General features: G+C 44.3%; 3 protein-coding genes and 1 pseudogene across 8 annotated transcripts; 2 read left to right on the top strand and 2 right to left on the bottom strand.

Moving 5' to 3' along the window:
• The first annotated feature begins 510 nt into the window (after nt 1-510).
• LOC133922619 (thiosulfate/3-mercaptopyruvate sulfurtransferase 1, mitochondrial-like) lies at nt 511-4,964 on the top strand. Of its 4 annotated transcripts, none has more exons than XM_062368019.1 (12): nt 511-696; nt 853-939; nt 1,214-1,273; nt 1,346-1,408; nt 1,665-1,789; nt 2,063-2,225; nt 2,307-2,366; nt 2,647-2,705; nt 3,068-3,149; nt 3,237-3,300; nt 4,313-4,380; nt 4,456-4,964. In XM_062368019.1, exons 2-12 carry the CDS (start codon nt 871-873, stop codon nt 4,564-4,566), a joined length of 924 nt encoding a protein of 307 aa, XP_062224003.1. In that variant the 5' UTR covers nt 511-696; nt 853-870; the 3' UTR covers nt 4,567-4,964. The 4 variants fall into 4 exon arrangements, with proteins under 4 accessions (XP_062224003.1, XP_062224006.1, XP_062224005.1 ...); XM_062368022.1 differs by having other exon boundaries at nt 831-939; XM_062368021.1 differs by having other exon boundaries at nt 792-939.
• A 5,588-nt stretch (nt 4,965-10,552) lies between these two features.
• Nucleotides 10,553-13,569, top strand: LOC133922618 (tubulin beta chain). Its single transcript, XM_062368018.1, has 3 exons — nt 10,553-11,052; nt 12,097-12,366; nt 12,698-13,569. The coding sequence occupies exons 1-3, from the start codon at nt 10,659-10,661 to the stop codon at nt 13,372-13,374; spliced, it is 1,341 nt and encodes a 446-aa protein (XP_062224002.1). The 5' UTR covers nt 10,553-10,658; the 3' UTR covers nt 13,375-13,569.
• Nucleotides 13,570-13,791: 222 nt separating this feature from the next.
• Nucleotides 13,792-15,809, bottom strand: LOC133923248 (E3 ubiquitin-protein ligase WAV3-like; annotated as a pseudogene).
• Nucleotides 15,810-17,401: 1,592 nt separating this feature from the next.
• Nucleotides 17,402-26,081, bottom strand: LOC133922617 (SUPPRESSOR OF ABI3-5-like). 3 transcript variants are annotated; one of them, XM_062368014.1, is made up of 16 exons: nt 25,853-26,081; nt 24,403-24,532; nt 24,166-24,206; nt 23,196-23,943; nt 23,030-23,101; nt 22,850-22,942; nt 22,692-22,771; nt 21,637-21,790; nt 21,092-21,176; nt 20,920-21,011; nt 20,777-20,845; nt 20,525-20,695; nt 19,967-20,135; nt 18,883-19,818; nt 18,346-18,536; nt 17,402-17,749 (listed from the first exon to the last, which is right to left on the bottom strand). In XM_062368014.1, the coding sequence occupies exons 2-16, from the start codon at nt 24,448-24,450 to the stop codon at nt 17,570-17,572; spliced, it is 3,129 nt and encodes a 1,042-aa protein (XP_062223998.1). In that variant the 5' UTR covers nt 24,451-24,532; nt 25,853-26,081; the 3' UTR covers nt 17,402-17,569. The 3 variants fall into 3 exon arrangements, with proteins under 3 accessions (XP_062223998.1, XP_062224001.1, XP_062224000.1); XM_062368017.1 differs by having other exon boundaries at nt 21,637-21,787; XM_062368016.1 differs by having other exon boundaries at nt 24,403-24,476.
• Nucleotides 26,082-27,578: the final 1,497 nt, after the last annotated feature.

The following is a 27,578-nucleotide window of genomic DNA, read 5'->3' as shown; positions in this document are numbered from 1 at the left end:
TAATACAAATCTGGTTGTTTAGAAATTATAGTCATTTAAAATCCAAAATGCAAAGCACTTAATTCTGGGTTGGCGTTTTGCTGGCTTGAGCCGTGCCGAGGATTGCCGTTGATTGTAGTTGGGCATGAGCAAATTTTTGGGGGGCATAGCCAATTCTTGTTGACAAACTAAATGGAAGTCAAATGATGAAATTACCAAAATTCGGCTCAGTACAGCTAGGCTATCTCCAACGGCTGCAAAATCTAGAAATCCAATACTGTTCACTGAGTAGGTCTGTGACCTCGAAGAGAGAAGAAGAGTAAGAAAAGTTAGGAAATACGTTTGTTGTTAGTGATAAAAAAAATAAGAAATATTGTAATAGTATTACGAGATACTATAATAATATTATAGATGATGAATTTTTAAGTATTTGTTGAAGATAGACTAACACACCCGAATAAAGTCAGATGGCCTCTCAGGGACGGGATAAGAGAAATAAACGGGCCAGCCTTCAATCGTGAGCGTCGGCTATATTTTGAATGGTAGATTTTGGAGTCACTGCTTGAGTTGCAGTAGTAGTAGCGACTGCAGCCGATCTGGATCCCCTTTTTGGCGGCGCTGCCTCGCGAGTCCGAATCGGCTCATCTCCCTTCTCTCCTCGTCTTCCTGAGCCCTCCAGTATTCTTGGCAGTACCACGTCTCCTCAGGCTCACCCAGGTAAGCTCCATCCAATATTGAGCCCTCATGGCTTACTGCTGCTGTCAATTTGATTTATTTGCCTTCTTTTACTGTTCTTGGAGGCTTCCTTTCAGGCTGGCAATCTCACCTGCAAGCCTCATCTTCTAATCCAGTTCGGTCATCTCAATCTGGCAGCTAGCACGCAGGTCAACAATGGCGCAGGATGATCCAGTTGTTTCTGCTCAGTGGCTGCATCAGCACTTGGGACTGCCTGATGTTAAGGTGGGGAAAAAATGACATCTACTTTGCATGTTCCTAACCAATTCAGAGATGCTTTTTTTAAAAAAATGGTTAGTATTGTAGAAGTAGTATTCTGTTCTTGGTTTCTTATCCCCATGTAAGTAGTATGTTGAGAACAGTTTGCCAGTAGAGCAATTGTGATGCTATATTAATTTGATTTTACTTCCTTGCATGTTTTAAGTTCTTATTCTGTCCAGAAGGATTAGGGAGTGTAAAAGGCTATGTTTTTGTGCTAACATTTGTCTACTTGTTTTAGGTATTGGATGCTTCCTGGTACATGCCAGAAGAGATTAGGGACCCATGGCAAGAATACCAGGTTTCCTGCAGCAGATATTGTTTCCCTTTTCGTGACATTGTTCGTGGAGCTAAAGTATTCCGGTATACTCAGGTGGCACATATCCCTGGCGCGCTGTTCTTCGACATAGATGGCATAGTTGATCGGACAACTGATGTGAGAAACGTTTCTGGACATACTTTCCATCCTCATTTTTTCTATTGTTTTATTGAGCAGATAAGCAGCATGGATTTCCTGGTTTGATTTCCTGGTTTTTTGGTAACTGATATAGCCAAATCTCATGTATTTAATTTTGCATCAATTGGATAGGGTTGAGTTAGTTTCCATAAGATGGTTATATAAAGCTTTTGTCTTCTTTTTCTAAGGTGTATCTGATATATCATGTATGTTTACTCCACGCAATTTTTTTCAGTTACCACACATGTTGCCATCGAAAGAGGCTTTTGCAGCAGCAGTTTCTGCACTTGATATCAGAAATCAGGATAAAGTTATTGTTTATGATGGAAAAGGGTTCTTCAGTGCGCCTCGTGTTTGGTGGTAAGCAGAATGTCTGAATTCACATTACCAAAATGATGAAACTGGCTACACTTGCTATTCAGTCGAGCTGATATGAAAAGTGGTAAAAAGTAATGTTGATATAACCGAGTATTCTGTTGTCTTCTGTTAGTGTATATCAGCTACCTTGCTCTTGTCAGTGAACTGATTGCTTTTCCATACCAGAGTGACCACTCATTGTTTTACTTAACTAACATGCTTTACATCTGACATGCAAACGATGATAACATTTATGCTTACTTTGTCAATTAATAGGATGTTTAGAGTTTTTGGACACAATAAAGTTTGGGTGTTAGATGGAGGTCTACCTCAGTGGCAAGCTTCTGGGTTTGATCTGGAAAGTGCCAGCCCTGATGATGCGGTTCTGAAATCAAAAGCTGCTAATAAGGCTGTTGAAACGGTTTATAATGGTGAACTGGTGAGTGAGTTATAAAGACGTCATCCGTATGATGGAAATTCCTTTTTGCTTATTGGATAATTATGGTTTAATTTTTTGCAGACAAATACAGTCACATTCCAGACTGAATTTCAGCCTCAGTTATTCTGGACACTAGAAAAGGCTAGTCCCTTTTCTTTACCTGAAAATTCTAGTCTTGCATGCATAGGCTATAGAGATATGCATCAATCTGATCATGAAAGCTTGTGCTGTCTTTATTTTAACATTGCTCCGCTACTCAATGTTAGGTGGAACTGTTTAACCTCCCTATAATATGATCTTAAATTTAACCCCCAAATAATATGGATTATTCGAAAAGGAGTTATGAAGACTGACCACTAAGTGAAACATTAATTTTCTTGGTTATTCCCATGTGAATTGAACTGTTTGATTCGTGCAACAGGTCATGCATAATGTTGCTGCTCAGACTTACCAACAAGTAGATGCCCGAGCAAAGGGCAGGTAGCATCTTGTACCTTCTTTAGTTACTCAGATTGTAACAGCAGATTATAGAGGTTCTGATGGTAACTGAATGTGGCATGTGAAATTCTTACGAAATTAAGTTAGTAAAGGCTGTGTTCCAATTTCAAGTAAATATGATTATTTTTTACCTCATTCAATGAGTTCAAAGGAATTACATTAAACGGTTATCTGTACTACTGAAAAGAGGTTCAATTTTTGTGAATTTGTTATTCTCGAAACAAATTGTTAATAGATACATTCACTACACGAGTACATGATACCATTCATTGTCGTTAATCCTTTCTCTGAGTTGCATGCAGTTTCTTATTATTGTATGAAAACTATCAACTTTTCATTCACAGGTTTGATGGTGTAGCGCCAGAACCACGGAAAGGAGTAAGAAGTGGACATATACCAGGAAGCATATGTGTTCCATTCCCTGAGGTGGGTCTAACGCAAATATTCAGTGCATCACATGATACTTGGATAACCAAGAATTGCTAAGAAATGATGCCGTTGGACTTGTACCAGATGTTTGATGGTGCACCAAGGCTTCTCCCAGCAGATGATCTGAGGCAAAAGTTTCAGCAAGCAGGTTTGGATTCTGTTGCAGCTCACTTTTCTATTCTGAAACTAGTAATTTTGCTGTTGTCTTTGGCAAGAAAGAAAGCAAACAACTTCTCCAAAGTACAAAATATGAGAAGCAGGACAACAACATTGATAATTTTACTTTGTAAATATTGAGAAATCAAATTTTAGAGTAAATTTCGCAAAACTACAGATACTTTGACAAAATTATCGCAAAACTATAAGTTTAAGCAATAGTTTCACAAAACTACAGATTTAGTGCCGATTTTATCGCAAAACTACAGATACTTTGATAAAATTATCTCAAAACTATAGATTTAAGCACCAATTTCACAAAACTACAAATTTAGAGCCGATTTTATCGCAAAACTACAGATTCTAGAGATGTTCCCAGCCATGTTACCATGACTATCGGGCCCCGCTTGTAGTCTCACAGCAGCTGTCAGCTTATGAAATGGAACATCCGGGAGTTCATGTGACTACAATCCGTCAGGTTAAGAGGTTTGCGATAGAATCTATAGTTTTACAATAAAATCGGCCCTATATTTGTAGTTTTGTGAAACCATTGCTTAAATCTGTAATTTTATGGTTTGCGATAATTTTGTCAAAATATCTATAGTTTCATAAGCTCCCGTACTATCTGTTTCATGAGTTGTTAGCTGCTATGAGACTGCAAGCGGAGCCCGGTCGTCATGTTAATAGGGATGTGAACAACTCCTCTAGAATACGTAGTTTTGCGATAAAATCGGTGCTAAATCTGTAGTTTTGTGAAATTGTTGTTTAAATCTGTAGTTTTGTGATAATTTTGCTAAAGATCTGTAGTTTTGTAATAAAATTAGTACTAAATCTGTAGTTTTGTGAAACTATTGTTTAAATCTGTAGTTTTGCGATAATTTATCAAAGTATTTGTAGTTTTGCGAAATTTACTCTAAATTTTATTAGGGAAGTCATGTGTACAGAAAGTCTGAAAAGTTCCTCAAGCAATAACAATAAGCGCACTGTATTTGATGTTTCTTCAGGAATTTCCCTTGATCACCCCATTGTTGTAAGCTGCGGGTCTGGAGTAACTGCCTGCATACTTGCTCTGGTCTGGAAATCGTCCGTGCTCTTCTTGGATTTTACCATGTATTTGTAAGCAATCCCTAACAATATCTCTTTACAGGGGTTCTATAGAATTGGGAAGCATGATGTTCCAGTTTATGATGGATCCTGGACAGAATGGGAAGCACAACCAGATTCTGATTACCCAAAAGTTACTGCCCCAGCTTCTTAAAACCACCAACTCTGAAAAGATGAATACAGTGCGTGCATCCTGGAACATTCAGTTCGGATTGTCAGCATGATGACATTTCTGTGTGACAAGCTTTGCATTTAAACAAAGGCGAAGCTTATAGGGACAAGTTATGCCCAATATATTCTATGTTGTACTGTGACCAATAGAAATCAAGAGAGTGTGTAAAGCGGGAACAGAAAGTGCACCCTTGCTGATTCTTGTGACCACATCGCCAACATCAAACTTATGATTGACGATGTACTAGCGTTATTATTCAAGTAATACAGACTTGAAAACAATGTTAACCATCTGAACTGATTTTATTTCATCATTGGAAACTGTATATTGACCATATAGATTACCATACTCGAACATTGTAACCAAATGAGTTAAGCACTGCAAGTTCTTAGCTGTTACCTCATGCTGGCAACATGTGAGGGTCAATTCATGAGTTTCATCTTGCACAGCAAATTTCTTTTGTAGCTCGAGCAAATCTAATGCGAAGATTGTTTGCTTATGAGTTCTGATTAAACAAAACAGTCAGCTGTCTGATAACAAGTACACGTGAAGTTGTAATCAAAAGACATCATCCGCTACAAATAGACAGTTCCTGTACTAGAAATATTTATGGCCAAGGAAAATTATTGAATGATTGTGATTTCGGAGAAAATATGGTATAGTTAGTGCTTATACCTTTCCACTGTTCAACATCTAAAAAAACAAACTGTTGCATTTCATCCAATTATCCATCTAGAAATCTAAAATAACAAACATACTCTCATAATGGGGCAGAAAAAACAAACTGTTGCATTTCATCCAATTATCCATCTAGAAATCTAAAATAACAAACATACTCTCATAATGGGGCAGGAAGCTGGGAACTAGTTTGTGCTTCCACATGTCATGGCTCACCAAAACCTTTGCAGCAAATGAATTGAGCATGTAGGCGTTTTTGCTCCTAATCTGCGATACGTTTTTTTTTTTCCCTTGAGAACACTTGATATTTTTTTTCCGGTGGACCGATTGTTGGTTTGACATCGATATTTCATGCTAACAAGTAAATGCTCTAGCTTTTGGATGCAAACATGTGTCGTGCATGTCGGCCCGGCAAAACAAGCGACCTTCACCTGCGCTCGCAGCACCGCCAGGCACGCCGCAAGCCTCCGATCTATGTAGCACCGATACGGATACGTGTGTCGGTATCGGACCGATACGGATACGCGGATACGTTATTCTACTTTAAAAAACCCGCTACGCAGATACGTTTTACTATTTTTAAAAAATAATTAATATGATGTATATAATAATAGCAGGAACAAATTACCTTATTTTTTTAACAATGCTATACATCAATATTTGAAATTAATGACCAAATAAGTTTCTCAAGACTCACATACTAGTTGAACCAAACGTATTATGGAAATCGAACAACTAATAGCTAATTTTGATGTTTCAGTTCAACAACAAAAAGTGAGAATTGAACGTGTGATTTATAAAAGGCTTCACTTATTATTGATTTTCATCCATGTTTCAGTTCAACTACAAACCCAACATATTGAACTGGCCAATCGGGAGGGGAAAAGAGAGAAAGGGGAGAACTTACCGTCGGGCGCCGACTGCAGGAGGAGGAGGTGCTCGCTGTCCGCGTCGCTGGCTCGCCACTGCAGGTCAGGCGGCGGTGCGTGCCTGCGTGAACCACGTGGTTGGGCCGAGTCTTGGAATGGAAGGGGTAGGCGCTGGTGAAGATCCTCGCCCGCTCGTTGCTCGTCACCGGCAAGTGGTCGCCGGTCGCGGCCGGGCGTCGGCGCATCGCTTCTGGTGGATGCGGTCACCGGTCGAGAGAGAGAGAGGTCGACACTCGAGAGGCGGCTGGGTCAGTGCGGGTGTGCGGATATTAGGTTAGTGAGGGGGATGCGGGATGTTGGGCCGGATTCACGAGCCATCATGGGCCGGGCCATATCGCCCAAGTATCCACAACGTATCGGCCTAGGTATCCGAAATTCTGTTATTTTTTTTTTCCGATACTCTCCGGATACGTATCGAGGACGTATCCGAGCTGTATTCGTATCCGATGTCGTATCGGATACGGATACGGCCGTTCCTGCACGTATCGGTGTTTTGTAGGCTCCAATGGTCGCCACCCGCTTCGTGAGCGTGGGCTACGGCTGCCTCAGCGAGCTCAAGGCTTTTGACGCCACCAAGGCCGGCATCAAGGGCCTCGTCGACGAAGGCATCACCGCCGTCCCGCCCACGGCCCATCTTTCACCACCCATCCCCTGCGCTGCCATGTCATGATCTCATCCTCATCTTCACCACCAGATCACCTGCAGCAGCATCCCGGTTATCGAGTTGCTCGCCCCAAGCGTGGCACGAACCGAGCTGGTCTCGCAGGTGAAGGCGCCCTGCCGGCTCGGTGAATGGGCGATTGTTAGGGCTATTGTACATTCGTCGGGTGACATGGTTATCTCACTTTTTTTTTTGCATTCAAATGGCTTCAATGAATAAATAGTCAATTATAAAATTCTAGATCTCCTGGAGGATTACAATTTTCATATAAAAATAGTCTTCATTCATGTTCATGTGGGAAAATTATGATTTTTTTTAAAGATGTATTGCATAGTAAGATAACCTTGTAACAGGATGAATGATCGAAAATCATCTATTCATCGATGTGACAAGTCATGTTGATGGTGGATCTTACATTGTCACCCTTGTATTGGGTGGTTTTTATAAAATTGTTTAATGAATGGATGATTATTTCTTGTTGCCGGAAGAAAGGGACGATAGGCGCATGTCGTCATTATTTTTAAACGGCCGCCTAATTTTGTTAAATTAGCAAAAAGAAAAAAATATATGTATATATATATTTTTAGAACCGGGCCACCTCCCGGAGGCTTCGTTGGAGCCTTTTTGACGGGGTGTGCGACGCACGGGGCTCAAACCCCGGCGGACGCTATCGAACCGAGCGGCTTTATCATCGGACTCCATGTCCGTTCGCGAAAAGAAAAAGAAAACTCCTGCATTGGGATCTATAAATGCTGATGTTCTGACAACATAAACCTTAATGTTAGATCCGGATGGCTATAACAGAATCCCAAGTAGTAATATACACCTGCTGCAGGTACAGGTATCTAGATCGGCTATGTTAATTCCTCGCAAATAAGAAAATTACCAAGGATCGGCAATGTTAACTAGATCCGAGGAGAATCGGATCGACATCAGCAGTCATGTCGCTATATCAGTCAAGCCGGCTGCAACTACCGCGATGGCGACCCAGCTCATCATATGCTTTTGTTTTATTCTCTTCAATCGAACGGCTTCGCCGTCTAAGAATGATGATAAGAACAAGATGATGCGGTTGTTGGGAAGAAGATTGCTAGCTGCTCTTGAAAGCGAAGCACCATCTACTCCTGATAGCTATCTCAAGTCGAGAGGGCCATGCATAACGTCTGCATCAGCAGCAGATCTATCTGTTCTGTTGATCAGTATCTGCTATCACCTGCAAGCTTTAGCATTCCCTGAAAACAATCACGTAAAGGTGTTCCTTATCGATTCTATGAAAACTTACATCGGTCTTGGCTTAGAAAATTCATTCCTGGGAACAGAATTCTTCGGACTGGCGCTGTAGCAGGTTGATGTGCAGCAGAACTGAATGCAAGCAGAGAGCTTGACGTTAAAAAAATGGAAGGACTCGGATGCAGAAAAGTACCTGCACATAATTGATCAATGTGGCTGTTAGTGTATATATTATTGCTTAGCCTACCTGATCAGAATCTTGATCCAAACAAGGCATTTACAGACTCACCTAGTTAAACGCAACTGAGTAATTAAGCTACTCCCTCTTTTCTGTTTTATTTGTCCTTTTAGGTGTTTGCACATGAATTAATGAGCAGCTAATGACTCGTATGCCCTCCATAGCTGTAAATTTAGGTCCAGTGCTGGAAGACAAAGGAGCATACTGTATTAATAAGGTGTTGTCTCGTGATACTACTCTTTCTCTCCTAATTACTACCTCCATTCTCAAATAGATATCATCCTAAAATACGTGTAGTCAAATTTTAAAAACTTTAATTACTAATATACACAAAACTATTAGTATTTATCACATGAAATGATAGTAATGAATTTTTCATGAAAAATACTTTGATATCATCCAATTTTTATCAACTTTTATAAAGATGTAGTTATCAAAAATAATAATCAAATGTGCTTGTTGGAGACCGTGCCGATATCCTAAACGATAAGTAAAAGAGAACTGAGGTACTAATCTGAAAGATTGAGTAAAAGCTTTTTCGGAGCATAGTGGCAAACTAATGCGTGAAAATTTCACATTTGAGAGCGCCAAAATTTAAACTTAGAGTCAAATTACATGGTTATATTGCTAGTACTCCACACTAAGCAAATACTTGCATTTAGTACTCCACACTGAGAAAACTGTTAGAGCCATTTTAGGTAAAAACATCTAGTTCTCCACAATGCCTCATCTGATGGTTCCTCTATGTTGTGTTAATCCATATGGTTTGTTGAAACTAATTTGATGTGACGTATTCTGGTGATTATGGCATGTTAATCCATATGAGCAGTATCATTGTGATTGATTATTCATGCATTAGCATTCCTAATTATTATTACTGTTGGACTAATAGGAGTAACAAAGTTTGCATGTGACGCATGAGATAAGATAAGTAGACACACATGACAATACATATGTTCTGATCACATCAAGGAACTACACGAATAAAAGCATAAAAACTAAATAATTTGAGTATAGTGATGGCCAGTAACCTTATGCATTCCAAGTTCAGCAATAGATTACCACGACCTAGTAGAATCATGGAAGGTTACTCTTCAGCATCGCTATTATCACATCATGAATCGCTTTGTCGGGGTGGGGTCATACTTCTACAAACTAACACTTGTTCAAATCTATGTTGAGCATGACTTTCTTTGAGCCGAGATTGCTTTGTTTATCTAGAAGCTTATTCAGATCGATGTGGAACACGACTTTCTTCATGCTAGGATGATTTCTATTTTCGTTGGTGTCCATGATGGATTGTGGCTTATTGCCTTTCTCTCAAAGGTTAAATATATAGGCAAAGAGGGGGAAAGATGGTAGCAATGGAACTCTTTGGTGTACATAATTAATGTGGGTAAGTGTCTGTTAAAAATTGATCAAACACTTATTAGTCAAACTGTTATATTGGAGACCGTGTCGATTTTCTAATGAGATCAAGGGTAATATCAATTAAGCAAGGAATTCAATTGTCTTCCTGGTTTTCTTGCTCCTAGAAATCAAGAGATCTATTTATACTAGATTCGATGCCTCGGAATCTACAACGACCAAAGATTGACTCTAAAACCATCTTGGATCACCTAACCTAGTAACCCTCATATTAAAAAATAACATGAAACGGACATTAAGACTGAATCCGAACGGACCAGGCCTGAGGTCATGACGGGGTTCGTCGGTGATCGAGCGACGATAACGGCAAGGATATCTGGTTTCTTGTAGGTGGAGCAAGGGCAAGGGAGATGAGCATAGCCGGTGACGGAGGAGGCAAAAGGAGAGAAGGGAGGAGCAAGGCAGCAGGGCGAACAATGGATGAGGATATGCATGCTCTAGGAAGACTCGTGAAGTCTAAGATCCGACGGGTCTACTTCCTTGCTGGCTTAATCTTACATTTCAAACTTTTTTACGACATGGCTCAATGATGGGTAAGAAACCGACACGGTTTAGATATAAAAGATTAAGTTATATCATAGGGAAACTCCCGAAATATCTCAACATGGGTATTTCTAAATATTTCATTTTTCCTTTAAAGAGAGGGCAAAAATGAACATTCCAGAGTACGGTAGTGTAGACTTGACACCCCCCAGTAAACCAGTTGCCTCTCACCGCCCACACTAACCACCCCTCCTCCAAACGAATTTCAAATTCCGTACCCGGTAACCTCACCCGCACCTCACACCCCTTCTCGATAAATCTCCCACCCGCTCCCCCATTTCCCAAAATCCACAACACATACCCGCGCCTCCGCCTCCGCCTCACAAAACCTCGCCGCAACCCTAGCCCCACCTCGCCGTCCGCCACAATGAGGGAGATCCTGCACATACAGGGTGGCCAGTGCGGCAACCAGATCGGGGCCAAGTTCTGGGAGGTGATCTGCGACGAGCACGGCATCGACCACAGCGGCAAGTACTCGGGCGACTCCGACCTCCAGCTCGAGCGCATCAACGTCTACTACAACGAGGCCAGCGGCGGGCGCTTCGTCCCGCGCGCCGTGCTCATGGACCTCGAGCCAGGTACCATGGACTCCGTGCGCTCGGGGCCATACGGCCAGATCTTCCGCCCCGATAACTTCGTCTTCGGCCAGTCCGGCGCCGGGAACAACTGGGCCAAGGGCCACTACACCGAGGGCGCCGAGCTCATCGACTCCGTCCTCGACGTCGTCCGCAAGGAGGCCGAGAACTGTGACTGCCTCCAAGGTATAGCATCCTCGTCATAGATCTGGCTGTTCTGTTACAAATCTCGGTAATTTGGGCGTGATTTGGGGGTTATCTGCGTGCAGATCTAGTGTATTTTCCCTGTTAGAATGATAAGTTGCAATGTTGCGATTTTTTTTTGTAGATCCAGCCAATTTTTGTGTGTAGGAGATTGTTGCTTTATTCTAAGCTTGTAGATCTGGGCCTTTACCGATCACCATTTTTTCTTCATCACATTGCGTTTAGGTTTCACTGCGCATTCTACTTGTGCAGTTGTTGAGGAAACTTTTTTGGATGGCTTTGACGGATTAGTGTTTCACAGCCCAGTTACGCGGTTTAAACCACTGAGATTAGTACGGAGTAATTGTCCAGGTGGTTCTGGTGGTAGTTATTAGGAGGTTTGCTATCTTCCGCTTGCAGTTATAGGTCCAGGGCATTCAATTTGGCGTTTCTGCATCTATTTGGTATAATTTATTGGCTTGTTATGAAACTTTGTTGGTTGCTGCAAATGTGCACCATTCCTTGTTCTGAGTTGTAACTCGACTTATGATACTACCCGTCCATGGCTTGTTGGCCATCTAACTTGAAACAATGAGGGTCTAATAGTTTCACTGCACTTTGTAATGGAAAACCAGAATGGTATGATGTATAGGTGTGAGTATTGGTGGTTCTGGCCTTCTGGGCTTAAGTTTTATTTCAACTGTGACTTGTTGTCTTTAGGGATATTATGCCCCATCTCTCTGGGGTATGACGAGTGTATAGAAACCTTGCAAATTGATGAGCTTCCTACCATTTCATGATTGTTCTTTGGAGGACATTCATTTGTCATGCTAGTCGAGTAGTTTACAGTTTATCTCACAGTTGCACAAGTGCTTCTGATTCTGGTTAGCGTGTTCCATTTTGCTAGATGTATACAACATTTGGTAGCAAAATTAATTCTGGAGAAATTAGATATGTCATTTGTATAGATAGTTGCTGTTATTCTTTGCTTTATGCTTCAGCTGTGGAATTGTGTCCAAAATACTGTTTACATCTTCGTCGTTGCAGGATTTCAGGTTTGCCACTCATTGGGAGGAGGCACTGGTTCTGGTATGGGTACCCTGCTCATCTCAAAGATCAGGGAGGAGTACCCAGATAGGATGATGTTGACCTTCTCAGTTTTCCCATCGCCAAAGGTGTCTGATACGGTTGTAGAACCTTACAATGCTACACTCTCTGTTCATCAACTTGTTGAGAATGCTGATGAGTGTATGGTCCTTGACAATGAAGCTCTTTACGACATCTGCTTCCGCACTCTGAAGCTTGCTACACCCACTTGTAAGTTTGAATAGCTACTTTGCTCAGTACCTGTACTCAACTTCAGTATTTATTGATCATTGATTTCAGATCTTGGTACTAAACAGTGGATTGTAGTCATCTCTATGTCAAATGCTGTGATACCAATTTATCTCTTCTGCTGCTGTAATGAATTTAGATGGTCCTTTTTCATTGCTGCATATTTACTGCAATCTGGCACTACTTGATTGAGTTAATGAATATGTTGGACCCATGCTTTTTACTTAGCATTTTGACATCTGTTTAAAAATTTTCTGCCTTGTTTCAACCAGTGAGATATGAATCTGACTCTGATTTGTTTCTTTTGCTTCAGTTGGTGATCTGAACCATCTTATTTCGGCAACTATGAGTGGTGTTACCTGCTGCCTGCGGTTCCCAGGCCAGCTGAACTCTGACCTTCGGAAGCTTGCAGTCAACTTGATACCCTTCCCTCGTCTCCATTTCTTCATGGTTGGCTTTGCACCCCTGACCTCAAGGGGATCCCAGCAGTACCGCGCCCTCACTGTTCCCGAGCTGACACAGCAGATGTGGGATGCCAAGAACATGATGTGCGCTGCCGATCCCCGGCACGGACGCTACCTCACGGCCTCCGCCATGTTCCGCGGGAAGATGAGCACCAAGGAGGTGGACGAGCAGATGCTGAATGTGCAGAACAAGAACTCGTCCTACTTTGTGGAGTGGATCCCGAACAACGTGAAGTCGAGCGTGTGCGACATCCCTCCCAGGGGCCTGAAGATGGCATCCACCTTCGTCGGCAACTCCACCTCGATCCAGGAGATGTTCCGGCGCGTGAGCGAGCAGTTCACGGCCATGTTCAGGCGGAAGGCCTTCTTGCACTGGTACACCGGGGAGGGCATGGACGAGATGGAGTTCACCGAGGCCGAGAGCAACATGAACGACCTGGTGGCCGAGTACCAGCAGTACCAGGACGCCACGGCCGACGAGGACGAGGAAGAGTACTACGACGAGGAGGAAGAGGTTGCTGCCTAAGCCACCTGCCTAGCTTCTCACTAGATGTGCGTTGTGTTGTGGTGCCTTTAGATCTTCTTTAGGTGGTTTGTTGGTTCTAGTTGCTCTATATTGATCGTGTGTTTATGTTGCAAAGCTTGACAGTGGACCTACTACTAGATCCTGGAATTGTTAATTTTGAATTTGTCCAGAAGCAAAAGATTTACAAAACTCAAACAGTAGTACGCAGCAGCAAAATTTGGATTCAAACGAGTTCTCTCCATGGTCCATGCACAGTTCATTCATATCGGACGTGTAACCAAGCAAGCACATCTGCAAATACACCTAAAATTTGAGATTGACGAAACTAGCACTTGGTCAGATGACAAGTATTACGCCGTAATTTCAGGTTCTTAACCAGATGATCCTAGCTATAGCTTCCGCTTGTCCTGTGCTGCCCTACTTGGGGTCAGGTACTCCCAACTCCATGGGCGTCGGCGCCGGCTGCTGCTGCTCACGTGTCTTCCTCGACGACGCCGCCATGTTTTGCATCGCCGGCGTCGCGTACCCTGACGCGAACCACGGTGCCGCCGACCCGAACACGAATGGACTTGAACGGGGCGTCGCCGACCCAAACCCGGGCACCGCTGACCCAAAGAGCTCCACCGTCGCGGCTCGCTGCTGCGCGTGCGAGCTCACGCCGGCAAGAAGGCACGCGCGACCCGTCCGCTCGTACTCCCGCCGGTCCGCCACGCGCGCGCTCAGCTCACGCAGCTCCACCACCAACGCCGCGCACCTCGCGTTGCCGGCCAGCCCCGCGATCGCCGACATCTCCTGCCGCCGGTCCAGTATCCCCGCGTTCCGCCGCCGCCCGCGCAGCCGCGATGTCCTCGGCCGCCTCCACGCGGAACCGCTCCCGCGCGACCTCCATGGACGGCTCCATGTCCACCACCTCCACCGGCCTCCGCACCACGGTATCGTCGCCGGCAACGTCCACCGACCGCCCGGTCGCCGTATCCCTGTAAATGCAGCTCGCTTTGATCAGGCGGGTGACGCCGCTATCTTCTCCGGCGGCGGTTGGCACGTCCACGAACAGCAGGAAGCGCCTCTCCTCGTCCGCGTACAGCTCGCCGACGTCCACCGATGCGGCCCGGCCGTCCTCGTCGACGTGGCACGACCGGACTTGACAGGCCGGATGCGCACACCAGGGAGCAGGCACTCCACGGCGACGCGCGCCTCCTGCACTGCGACCGAGAGGAGTCCGCCGATACACTGCGCGAACGAGTCTTGCACGACCGCCTGGTTCTCGATGAAGGAGAACTTGCCGCCGGTCAACTCCAACGTGTGCATCGCCACCGCGTCGTGGTCCGTGCCGAACCCCAACGTGTGCACCGCCGAGAAACGGTTGCCGGCGCTGTTCCTCAAGGAACGTGGCACGAGGTCCTCGTACCTCTTGCCGCGACCGGGACCGCCGCCCAGAGTCAGAACATAGTTGTCCTGACCGTCCGAGAGAAGGATGACGCTCGAGACGGCGTTCCTGAGCCGGCGGCCGTCGAGCACCTCCAATGTTGGCCGTCAGCGATGAGGGACTCCACGGCGCGCTTGGCCGAGGCCTTCCCGGCGTCGGACATGCGTGTCAGACGGATGACCCGACGCGCGTCGCACGAGAAGGGCACGACGCTGAGCCGGTCGCCGGGGCCCAGGTTGTCGATGACGAAGCCCATGGCCTGCTTCATCAGCGCCGGCTTGGCGCCATGCATGCTTCTTCTGACGTCGAGCCCCGTGACGAGATCGAGCGACGCGCGCGCCGACGCCTCAGCGGCCGCCGCGGGGGCCTTGGCGTGCACCAGAACCGCGAAGCTGTATGGGACCGTTTCTCTCGCGACGGCCGGGTACTCGCAGTGCGTCTCGAGGACGAGTGCTCCATGGCTCGCCGCTTCCAAGACGGTGCCCCCGCCGTCCAGCTGCGGCTATACCGGCTCGTCGTCATCGAACACGTGTCGACCCCTGCGCGTCGCTGGAAAGGGTTCGAGCGGCTGCGTCGGGGTCACGGTCCCCGCGTCGCTCCACCGCGCCCCGCAGAACGGGCAGACTCCGCCGGAGAAGCAGCGCAGGGGGGACGTTTGGTTGCACTCGGACGTGACGGTGGCTTGGCCGCAGCCCACGACGCCACCGCAGACCGCGCACGACGGCCGCGGCGCGGGGGCGTACCAGAAGGGGTTCGCCGTCACCGGTGGCTGCTGGTGCCCAAACAGGCTATTCTGCAACGGTGGCTGCAAGGGAGGTAAGGTGAAGGAGAAGGGGATCGTCCTCGCCTGTGGCGGCTGTTGAAACATTACATTCTGGGAGGGCTGCATTCTGCAAGGATGGCGGCCGTCCAAACATGCCCGAGGTCTGCGGCGAGCAGAAGGGATTGACCGTCGTCGCCGCAGGTAGCTGTCCAAACAGGCCCGACGGCCGCAACGAGCCCAAGGGGTTGTCCGACTAGAGCCGTCTGAGACGGCGGCGGCGACGGCTCAGCAGGCGAGCCAAAGGAGAACGTGCTGTCCGGCGGCGAGACTGGGTCCCCTCCCGCCGTACGGCTCCACCGCATGAGGCCGTGCGAGCAGGTGTCTCCGCAGCCGTCGCATCGGCTCGTCCAGGGTTCCGTGTCGCCGATGCAGCGGTCGCGGTGGCAGTCGTCGCGCCGGCTGCTCATGTTGCTCGCCATGGTTTCGTATGGCAGTGCCTCCCTGCCGCCGCGCACTTGTAGGCGTGGGAGACGCAAGCGGCCGGCCGGCCGGCTGGAACCGAGTATGTTACGGGTTCCTTTCGTTTGGCTTCATCTTCGGTTAAGTGGAAGGAAGTGGAGCCGGTCTCGCTTCCTTCCTTCCTTCCGTTTGATGTCATGCTTTCCATAATTACGTTCCTAAGCCTAGAGTTGTTTGGTCCGTTGTGCCATGTTACAAGTGGGAAGATAATCTTGCCAAAGTTTGATGTAAAATCAAATGCTAGCAAAATCTAGGGAGTGTTACCAGATTTGTAAGGTAGGCATGAGCAAAGATACGGACTCCGATTGTGTCGATCGGATGTATAACCTATTTGTTTTTTGGTGCGCTGTCGTGCTACTTTGTTTTTGGAGAAAAACATTTGACTGGATACATTACCAGTAGCACTGATACTTGCACGCTGTGTTGCCTGTGGTTCGAACTTTATTATATAATATTGTTGTTAAGAGTGATTTGAGAGAGTGAGTAGTCTCTATTGATTGGTTGTTGTTTTACACACACACACACACACACACACACACACACACACACACACACACATATATATATATGTTTAAAGGGCATGAACATGTCCATTCAATAGTAAATAATTGCCCTTTGGTTTATTAACTGAAAAACAATTAATGTGTTAATTGATCACATGTTAATTATCTATTTGTAACAATTGTAACCATGCCTACAGCAAACAGCAAGGTCGTTGTAGTATAGTGGCGAGTATTCCAGCCTGTCACGCGGGTGAAATCTTTTTTAGATTGTTTATACCTTTTCCTTCTTTTTTTAGATTGTTTATTTATCTGAGGTGACCACCCGGGTCTCGCGCCATTGCCGTCGCCATCCCCCCTCACCACCCACGGCCCACAAGCAGACAAGCTGTGACTCCTGCGGCTTCGCACGCCACACCGCCCGAGCTCTCGCAGGCGCCCGCGGCGGTAAAATCGAGCATTCCCTTTAGACCTAGGATGTTTCGTTGGTGGGATTGTGCATTTGCACTAGGAATGGGCTTTATCTGCGGCGAATCGAGAACCACCGTGACCCATGGGCCCTTACGCTTACAACAGCCACCAGAAACAACCTTTTTTTTTGTCATCTACTGGCCATTAAGACTGATACGAATTCTTTGAAGACAAATCTAGTAAAATTGATAAACACAAGCCCTAGCCCTGGTGCAACTTTATGCATTGAACATTTTGTGATACAATCAGATATATCCATTCATATGGAAGCTCTAGCACTGTCATATCTTAGTACCTCTGCTAATCCAACACACACATAAAGAAGAGCGCAAGCCAGACCAAAAACTATAGAGGTATCGAGCTACATGATAAGATAAACAAAGTGCTCCTTGGGGATTTAATACACAACTTAGCGGCTAGGCTTCTGAACAAAGCACAAGCAAACAGTGCAAGCAAGATAAAAAATACCACAAGTAAATGAACTACAACATGCGACAGCAAAATTAAGAAAATAGTTTAGGACATCTCCCTGAATCTTGCGATGGCCTTCTTCTGGATGATGGTCTTATAGCTATCCCCAGCTTGGGCCTCCAGCGACGGATCAGGTTTGCGCTGCTGACTTCCAAGCCCAGCCCTGACGTCAACGGATTTTGCCTGCACTGGTTCTTTGATGCCACTACCGTCCTTTCCCAGACCCTGGATATTTGCAGAGTAGTTGCAAGAAACAAAAACAATACCAATGCACACTCACGTCAGAAGAAATACAATTGTTTTGCAGTTTCCATAATGTAGGAAATATTGGAAAACTGATTCCCCTGCAGTCACGGTAAATTACTAACTATTCGTACCTGCTAGAGATTCTCTCCCTCAAGCTATAATATAGGTAATATCTCATTCCTATACAGTAATTTTAACCTTCCAAGTAGAGTCTAGATGCAAAGGAAAGCACATAGAGTCGAATGTACTAGTCAAGACAGGTATATCGTTCACTAATTTATTCTGAGAAGAGATCTACAAGACAAACTCAATAATCGATACTGAACTTACCAAGCTCCAAACTACATCAGTTAAGACAGGACAGTCAAGAATTGCATGAAAACAAATTTGATATCTTATAACAAATGGTCATGCATAAATCAGTTTTGATTATACTCATGCCAAACACAGAAGCATTTGCAACTGCGACAGCAAATGTACAGGGGCATAAATGATCAAATGTACAGGGGAAACAAATGCAGTCAACCCATCCAAAAGTATCAACAAATTGAGCAATATGAGGCAGACAAACTTACCAGTCCCTCCTGCCAACCCATGTTGCGCAGAATACGGTTGCCCACATTGCTTTCATCAATTGCTCTATCAGCAGTGATAACCTCATAGTTTTCACTGTTGCCAATTTCACCGCTAGATCGTTCACCCACCCCAGGAGGAAATGGCATCGATCCTATCTCACTTGAACCCTTTTGGGATGGATAGTCACCAGCTTGACAACAAGTAATTTCCAGAAAATTAATACAAATCTCGAACAAGCGAAATGAAAATATCATCCCTATAATGTTTTGGGGCGTCCAGGAATTCATAATCCAAGCAATATCAGTAGTGTAATAAAAAAATTCCAGTAATACAAAGTCAGGCCTATAGACACACTAATACTAAACTGAACGTACTGCCAGCAAAGTTGCCGAAAAATGAGAATAACAAAATATTGATGAAAACTATGCTTTTGGGTGGACAGTAAGTTCCTATTAGTAAAATCTTGTGCTGAAGAAATGAGAATGAAAAAATGACAACGATTGTACACAGTGAAAAGTTAAAAAGTGTGTTCTTACTTGAATCCAGTCCAACACTATCATTGCCAAGTGATGATCCATACAGATTTCGTCTTTCTGCAGCCCGATCTCTGTATTGGGGTTGTCCCGGTGCCTCCGAAAACCGACGTTTACCACTCCCAGAAACTCCAGATGAAGTATTAGAGACTAAGGCAGATATATCTGTTTTGAAGGGTGTAGAAGCTGTAGGTGTCTCTGCATTTGTCATTAACGCACTTATGCTTGTGGATAAAGTGGTGCAGGAGTTGGTGCTTCCAGCATCAGCTAATGCATGAAATGCAGTATCCGACTTGATTACTCCTCTAGCAGAACCTCTTATGACACCCATAACTGTAGTTCCTAAGCTGTTACTGACAGGTCTAGGCTTTACATCAGAATCCAGCATCTGGGTGGTTGCGGTTCCTTGACCAAGAGAATTATAACTTGCAGCTGAATTCATATCCTTAGCATTTCCAAAGTCAGATTTAGGCTTGCTTTTCAATGAGAATCCAGTTCCACTGTGTGTATTGTTAGATTGATCATCAGAGTTTGACGGTTCTTTGTCATCAAGGACAATTCGTGCAGCCTGGCTTTCTTGATTCCTTTGCTTCCACATAGCTAGGACATTGTTCATCTTCTTCTTATTAGCTAAGAGACTAGTTTTTGAGGCCAACTTAATCTCTTTTGCCTTCTCCTTTTCTCTCTTTTCTGCAGCCAGTGCAGCATTTGCAGCAGCTTGAACAGCCTCAGGCAATGAAGTTTTCTCGCTTTGTTTAATTGTGGCTGCAGGCGCAGAAATCACAACCTTTTTCCTACTATTACTTTCTGAGGACTTTGTATTTTCATTGGCCACATCCCCAGCCGCCTCAGTATTGCTCTGGTCATTACAAGGGACATACTGTTGAGTTTGTTGATCGTATGAATACCAAACTCCAGAATTACTGTCATAATAAAGGCCTGCAACAAACACAAGGCTATACATATTGAGACATAAACGGAAAACATTCCCCGACAGCAAAGGATTTGTAACAGAACTCTTTGATATGGAAATCGTTAGCAATAGTAAGAGTTTTAACAAATTGCCGCAATAGATTTGTAGACTTACCAGTATTTCCATCGTAATAGAATCCAGAGGCAGAATCATAGTAGTAACCAGACTTTTCATCCCAAACAAATCCTGACTGTGCTGCAGAACCCTCTTTTTGAGATTCCGAATCGCTATTGAGTTTGTCATCAGCATTGTACTCTTTTGGAGCCCAACCTATGGCATCATACTGGTCCAAAAGGCAAAGGGAGTAAACCAATGCGCGACATGTCTACAATCTGCCTAGACTACAGGCTACAGTATAATATGAGAATGTGAATGTGATGAAACATTGACATCTTAACCTTTTAAATTTGACTTTGAAATACTTTTTATAAATTTAAATCATTAGGAACTAACAAAATTATAGCATTATAAAGTGCTTCTAGAAACAATATACTGATATTTTTCAAATGCCCAATCTTCACAGTTTCATGATGGTCAAATCTTAGAAATATGACAGCACAGATTGTGAAGAATCAAATAAGAAAGAATGGAGGAAGTAATAATCAAATACAAACAGTAACCACATAATCACATGGTGATATAACTATCATCATGACAGAAGCTATAACGGACCTGCTGAGCAAATGATGCAGCCTCAATGGCAGCTACAGCAAGGCTGTTCGACTGAGAAGCCCCTGACACCGGTACATGTGTACTTTTAGCATACGCTATACGCAAAACCTGACCATTTTTCTCAAGTGTAATCCCATTTGTAGCTTCAAGAGCTTTCGTAGCATCTTCCACCTGTCATATTTGGATGTCAAAAACTATCAGGAACTGACATCAAGAAAGAAAAGCTCAACTTTGTTATCCACCAATACTTACTGAATGAAAATGCACGAAGGCGAAACCTCTAGACACATGAGTGAACTTATCCCGAACAAGGCGGATATCCTGCAGAGAAATAACATGTTATTCTGTCAACAAAAAGGAAGGAAACTTAATCAAGCAATTAGTTTATTGCCCACCTTTATAGGTGCGTGCTTAGCAAATTCGTACCGAAGCATTTCCTCATCAGCGTTTTCATCCAGGCCACGAACAACTAAAACATGAGTTGGACCTGCAAATGACAGCATCTAAATAAGACAACACAGTACATACTTCACAAAATTCCAGAATAAATAAAAGCACAAAACTTGCCTAGTTCAGATCCCCTCCTCCCAAACAGCGGAGTAGGACCTGTTGCATCAGCTGGAAGAGCATCCTCAGTACGAGGCTCATTGCACTATGAGAATACGAATAAACATCCGATTAGCCAGAACGTTTTCAAGAGCACAAAAACTTGTGATTAGTTATCCCGCTATTAACTCAGTAAAAAATGAACCAAAGTAGACTCGTGGTATTTTAACGCACATCTAAGAAATGTAGAACTACAGTGTACTATGGCAGTGTTCTTTAAGTAAATAAAAAATAGGAGAAAATCCAACACACCACCCCGCACCACCCTACCCTGCCCTATCCTCCGACAAAGTACAACTCGCTCTCATTTCCACTGCCCCATATAACTCAATTTGGTACAATAGCCCCTCACAAGTCAATTCTCTTTCATGCCCCCTTCCGGCCCGAGTAGAGAATGCAGCAGGTTGGACACAAGATTGCAAGATGCGATGTGAAATTGAAGAGAAGGGGGCAGAGGGGGGAAGCGAAAGAGAAATTGATACGATGAAGTGTAGCACTACAAGTACCTGAAAACAGGAGGTCCTGCGGGCAAAATTCATACATCCACATATAGCACATATCCAATCACATGGTGCAGCAACAGTCCTGTGCCCATAGGTAGGCCTTGTAAAATTTTCTTGTCCAAGAGAAGGCCCACTCATCCCACCAGTTGGTTTACTACTGCATTAAAGACAGCTACAATTAATTGCAGTGGAAGCAATAGACATAAATACCTGGCCACAAAAGGTTAGATGCAAGCAACAAAGGGACTACGAGTAAACAAATTCAAAAAGAAAATTTGTATGAGACTAAAGCTACTCGAAGAGGACCTATTCAAGAATAAGAAATTGATTTGTTCAATTTGACCAGCATTCCTCCCTGAAGTATCACCCTAATTCAGTAATACACTATAGGAAAAGGACTAGAAAAGAAAAGAATTGGAAAATGTAGGACAAGTAATTGAAGCACTGCAATTTTATCAATAATTAACATGATAACAGTAGACTAGCTGACCTGCAACAGAAGCTTGTTGCAGTACAAGGACCAAAAACACTCCCACATGCAAACATAATGAAGCAACCTCATTTTAGCACCACCTTTTGTTCAGATTATCATACAACTGCTTTCTTAAGTTTATTATTGATGAACTCTAATTTGAATTAGCTTCAATCCAATCTCCTGTAGTCATGTCCCATCGAACTAACTAGAAAATTACTGTATCCTATTTGGTCATAGGCTATCCTGCTACAAGGATCAATCGATTGCTAATACAATTAGCTTAAAATTGCCAATACAGTTACAGAGTTGGCCGAGCCTCCCGAGAACTTGATAAATGAAGAGCAAGCTCGAGTGAAAAATATAGCTACAAAGGATAAAAAAACCCAGCAATTCCACATGCATGAAATTTTAGGAGACTAATGTAACCAAACAATGACACGATCATGCTTTGCTTACTTATTTATTCACCGGCACACTACGACGAGTATACCACTTGTAGCAGAGATTGAGTTAAACATGCAAGTGAACAATTTTCTATAGGAGAGGACTTGCAATATTTCAAAAGATAGGAAAGCACACATACCTGTACTCGAAGAACACATTCCTACCATCAATTTCGAGGCCATTCTCTCCAGTACCTTCCATCATTCTACGGGCAGCTTCCTGTGGAAAGAATACAGCTTTGTTAACAGTACGTGACAGTTTGGATGGGCAATGTAATAACACTTGTTTGGTTAGTACCACAGTAGGGAAGTCAATAAAAGCAAATCCTCGAGACATGCCAGAATTTCGTTCCTTGATCACACGGACACTGCGTAGAGGGCCCCACTGAGCCTATAAGAGATCAGACCCCAAATGATTAAATCGAACCAGAAAATGCACTTTCAACCAGTGTAACAGTTTATGAAGAGGAACTTGTACAAGAATCTGATATAGGTCGTCATCATTAGTCTTCAGGGATAGTCCCTTGACAACAACAGTGGCTGATGGGGCCTGCAAGCATGAATGCCAGAAGTCATGGCTACATAAATTCAAAACATTGGCTGCCACAAATGCATGTAAGTTAAAGATAAATGTATGGCCATACCACTGAATCACCACGCCTTCTTTCATCCCAGTCATATTCCCTTCTTCTGTCAAAGCGATTATCATCATAAAAGCCATCTCTTTGGTTCCGACTACGACTTCTGGCACGAGGAGATCTTGATCTAGACCGTGATCTTGATCGGTCATCATGCCCCCGTGATCGAGAACGGCTATGGCGCATGTATGGACTTCCATCTCTTTCACGACTTAACCCTCTTCTTTCACGTTCACTCTCACATGAGTCGCGCCTTCTCCAGCTATTATCTCTCTTGCCCCTCTCGTAGTCTGAATCGTAACTGTAACGCCCATACTCATGATCTCTCTCACAGCTGTCCTCTCTGCTTTGGTGAGAGCTGTGGTAACGGTCTTCAAACTCACCATGAAACTCCGCACGGTCTCTACTTCCAATCCTTTTCTTCCTATCAACACCAAAATCACGGTGACTGCCAGATTCATGGTAGTTGTCAGAAGCATGATAATTATCAAGGAGTCTATCAACTCCTCTGTAGGAATCAAACTCATGGTGCTTTCCATCATTGCGATAATTGGTGTCGTGCCTTCTGTGATCTCTGGCAGATGCATATTCTTCGTCATGAATTCTCCGAGGCTGAGACCACATATTGCCAACAGAGGGTGGTGGTGGATACATATTTCTATCATGTACATCCTGACAGAATGCACCCCTTCCATATGAATCTCTAGGAAAGCTTTCATCCACAGATCTCCTACCATTGTAGGATACACCAGCCCTGCAAATTGAGTTAATAGTGGGCAATATGGTAATATGGCAAAGCACTACAAATTGAAAATGCATGTCACAAATCACAAAAGATATTACTTTTACCCCAGTAACAAAGCATATCTTGGTTCTCTAGAGAAATTAAATAAACAGAATAATCAACAGACATCGCAGGAAATTATGGACATTAATACCACAGCTGACATGGCACCAGGATGGCCTAATGACTTACCTAAAATCTGGCTCACTGATGACACCATACCCATCAGGTGCCTGTAGGTTCAACAGAATAGGTTGAGTCAGAAACGAATTCTACAGAACAGGCAGGTAAATCCATTCCATTTAAGAATTGGCCTCTTCTTGAAGTCCTTTACAACTAAAGCTGGTTACACGAAGGTCAACCACATGGCCAATAAATCTGCTATTTTCATCATCCTTGGTAGTTAGGAAAGGAAAAGGCTGCAATTACACTGGTGTTCTCCCATCCATGCTGCGGAGCATAACGCCCATGATCCATTTCTGGAATTCAGCACTAGTGTTATCCTGCAAGGTTATTGGTGATCTTCAGACTTTTGGGTGCAGATTTTTTTCAGTTTACCCTGTAAAGAAACACATGGTGTCATAGAGTTAAGCAAATAGAAACAAAACCACTGTAGGCATATGGCCACCACTATAATCATCTCATGTTCGAGCTTTTAGTCAATTCAGCAAGCATGCATTGTGAAGCATATACCAACTGTCACCAGAAGTAATTGCTCATTTTTCAACTTATTTCTTATAGTACGGAATCTTGTAACAGCAACACAATATTTAGGCTCTTTTGGAATGGAGGGAGTTCGTAGGAAAAAAGAGCGCTTTGTCAAGAATTCCTATGAAATTCCTAAATCCTGAATGGGGCCCTAAGTATACATAAAAAATGTTTGCACGAGAGCATGAAGTCAGCAGTATGCCAGTATCGCAGCAACAAGGACAAGCTTACTGGCAATGGAACTTATCCGAGGGGATGTTAGTTTATAGGAGTAATGCTATATATGCGAATATTGGACATAAAAATACGAGACCTTATGTCTGTGTCCCAAAGAATTATAAAAACTAAGGATTTCAGAATTCTATGAATTGAAAAAACACATGGCTAGCTGAGGCTGGGCAAGTTTTAGTTTCCCTTGTTTTCATGCACTAATCGCATTCCATTTTGCCACGTATATGTTTTTGGAGTATAGTTTCCTACCAAACAAAGGATAAGGGTTAAGGGGGCACAGCTAACGATACAATAATAAGTTTATCTTGGGAAACATTGATCAGTGAATCTGTCACGGAGAAGAAAACAGCGGATGCCTCATGTTAAACCTTGGAACTTAATTTTTTTTAATAGAGAATGAGCAAAAGGATAAACATATGTAAATTAATTGGTGTCCATGCTACAAGGTTCACAAAAAGTATTTACAATTTAAATTGTTTCAGCATCTAAATACCAAAGCAGCGGGCTATTATATATCATTTGACTTCACATCTAAGAAAGCAAAGTGACGCATTCTAAATCAGCCGTTATTGTCCAATAATTTAACCCGCATAAAGCAATACCAGTATGAAACCCTGGTTGGGGAACACGGCAAGGACGCAAATCGAAGTGCCGGAACAATAAACTTCACTTTTGACTTTAGTTTGCAAGCAAACCCATATTGCGCCAACTGAGATGGATGGATCGATCGATCGATGTCGCGCACAACGAAGACGACGACCTAATCGAACCGAACCAGAACCGACTGAACCGTGGGTGGATGTGTGGGTCAGATTAGTACTCCACTCCACCATGTACCAATGAGCGAAGGGTTTGGATTTGACAGCTCAAAGCTGTTAAGAGATCTCCCAGGACCAAAATCGACTGGGAAAATCCGTCCGAGCAAGCTAGGGTTCCTTACCGACAGCAGAAAGCAATCCCAGGTCCTGATAGATCTCTCCACTCCACGCAAATCCGATGCTGCAAAAGGGGGGAGGGGGAGGAGGAGGACGGCGGGAGGGGTGGTGGGGCGGCGGCGAGTGGGGTGGCTGGTGTGCTTCGGAGGCGGTTCGGCGGCGTGGGTGCTGGCGGAAAAGAGGAGGATGGGATTGGGTCTTTTTTTCTACTAGAGGGAGAGAGAGGCAGAGGGGACTTGGGTTGATGTAACCGTTGGGTTGACATTCTTGGGCCCGAAGACAATATTTTCCCAGTTTTTTCTATAGAAAATTAGTGTTTTCGAATTATTTCACTAGCGCAATATACATATTATTATTATTATTATTATTATTATAGAGTGCACGGTAGAATCACCGGCATCCTCGCAATATGCGCAACATTATTTAAAAGAAAAAAAGTCAAAGTTACTACTTAAATTATTTCTAATCTTAGTATAACTATATTGATATATAGAATAAAAGGTCCACTGCTAGAAGAGTCTGCACAAAGGGTGTCAGATGGTGCCATGGTGGTAGATAATTTTTCAAAGATTGTGACCCTATCGCGTGACCAGGTAAGACTCTCTCGATCAGCTTTCTGCTCGTGGAGGTAAGCTCTGCGACCAGGCTCACTGGTCACGGGTAGATATTTCATCTTAACATATCAAGTCGCATTTAATATTATCTACTCAAGTGTTTTCCTTCCCTAGTCACCCCCTCCAGCAAATGAAGTCTTGGTCGGTGCAGATAGGCAGTGTCATGTCACGTAGCATTAAATGCTATGGGATAGCATGACAGACAGACGTTGCACTGCACAACAGAGGGGATGACATCGTAGACGAGCATGCAGCGTGGGGCGACGGGACAAGGCAGGCCGATCGATCTGTGTAGGGTCTGCATACCTACCCTAGCTATGGGCAGTTTGTTTCGTCAGGATTAGATCGGTCACGTTGTTAGCACGATCTGCTTATATGTACACCACTCCTGCTATATAAATAGAAGAGGAGCAGACTTGTAAGAAGAGAAAAACACATTTGTAAATACTTTCATACTATACATAAAAGAATACACATGACGTATGACTGTTATCCCATAGGAAACCAGCCCAGCACCGAACACGGAGGCACTCCGATACAGCCTCTGTAACTACAACACCGTCCAGAGGGACTCCCTCATAGGGTGCAGTTTGTGGCGGTGTCGTCACCTAGGCCATCACACCATGTGGGCGTTGGGGGCTCCTTTCCTCACGATATGTTGTCGTTCCACACTCGACATCTTGACTATGAGGCCAGACATCCACACAAGAATTTGTAGCCTGTGCTAATGCTTCTTAACCATCCGCCGGTAACAGTACCGGAGGGTTCACCAGTAGCCCCTGGCTGCGTGACCTCACCCTCCTAGTAAAGACAACCCGACGCCAAACCGTGGCGACAAACGCCACATCCGTCGCAAAGGCTGGTGAAGGTCGCGACCACCAAGACTCGTAGCATGCCCAACGGCAGGAAAGATCTCGTGCTCCCTCCACGGAAAATGCTCGGAGACCCCATCGCGTTGTGACAATCAACCCACCGACCTGCACGACTCTCTTCGCCAACGCGAACTCTGTGGCGTGATCCAGGGCCAGAGGTTTGACCGAGAGCAGGGAGATCGCAACTCTACCACTCACCTTCCCCTCACAGGGAGGCATCAAATTCCTCCAACTCGTCACTCAAG

Source organism: Phragmites australis, chromosome 6, assembly GCF_958298935.1.
Source record: "Phragmites australis chromosome 6, lpPhrAust1.1, whole genome shotgun sequence".
NCBI lineage: Eukaryota > Viridiplantae > Streptophyta > Magnoliopsida > Poales > Poaceae > Phragmites > Phragmites australis.
Note: the sequence above shows the minus strand (reverse complement) of the source record. Positions and strands in the feature narration are given on the sequence as shown.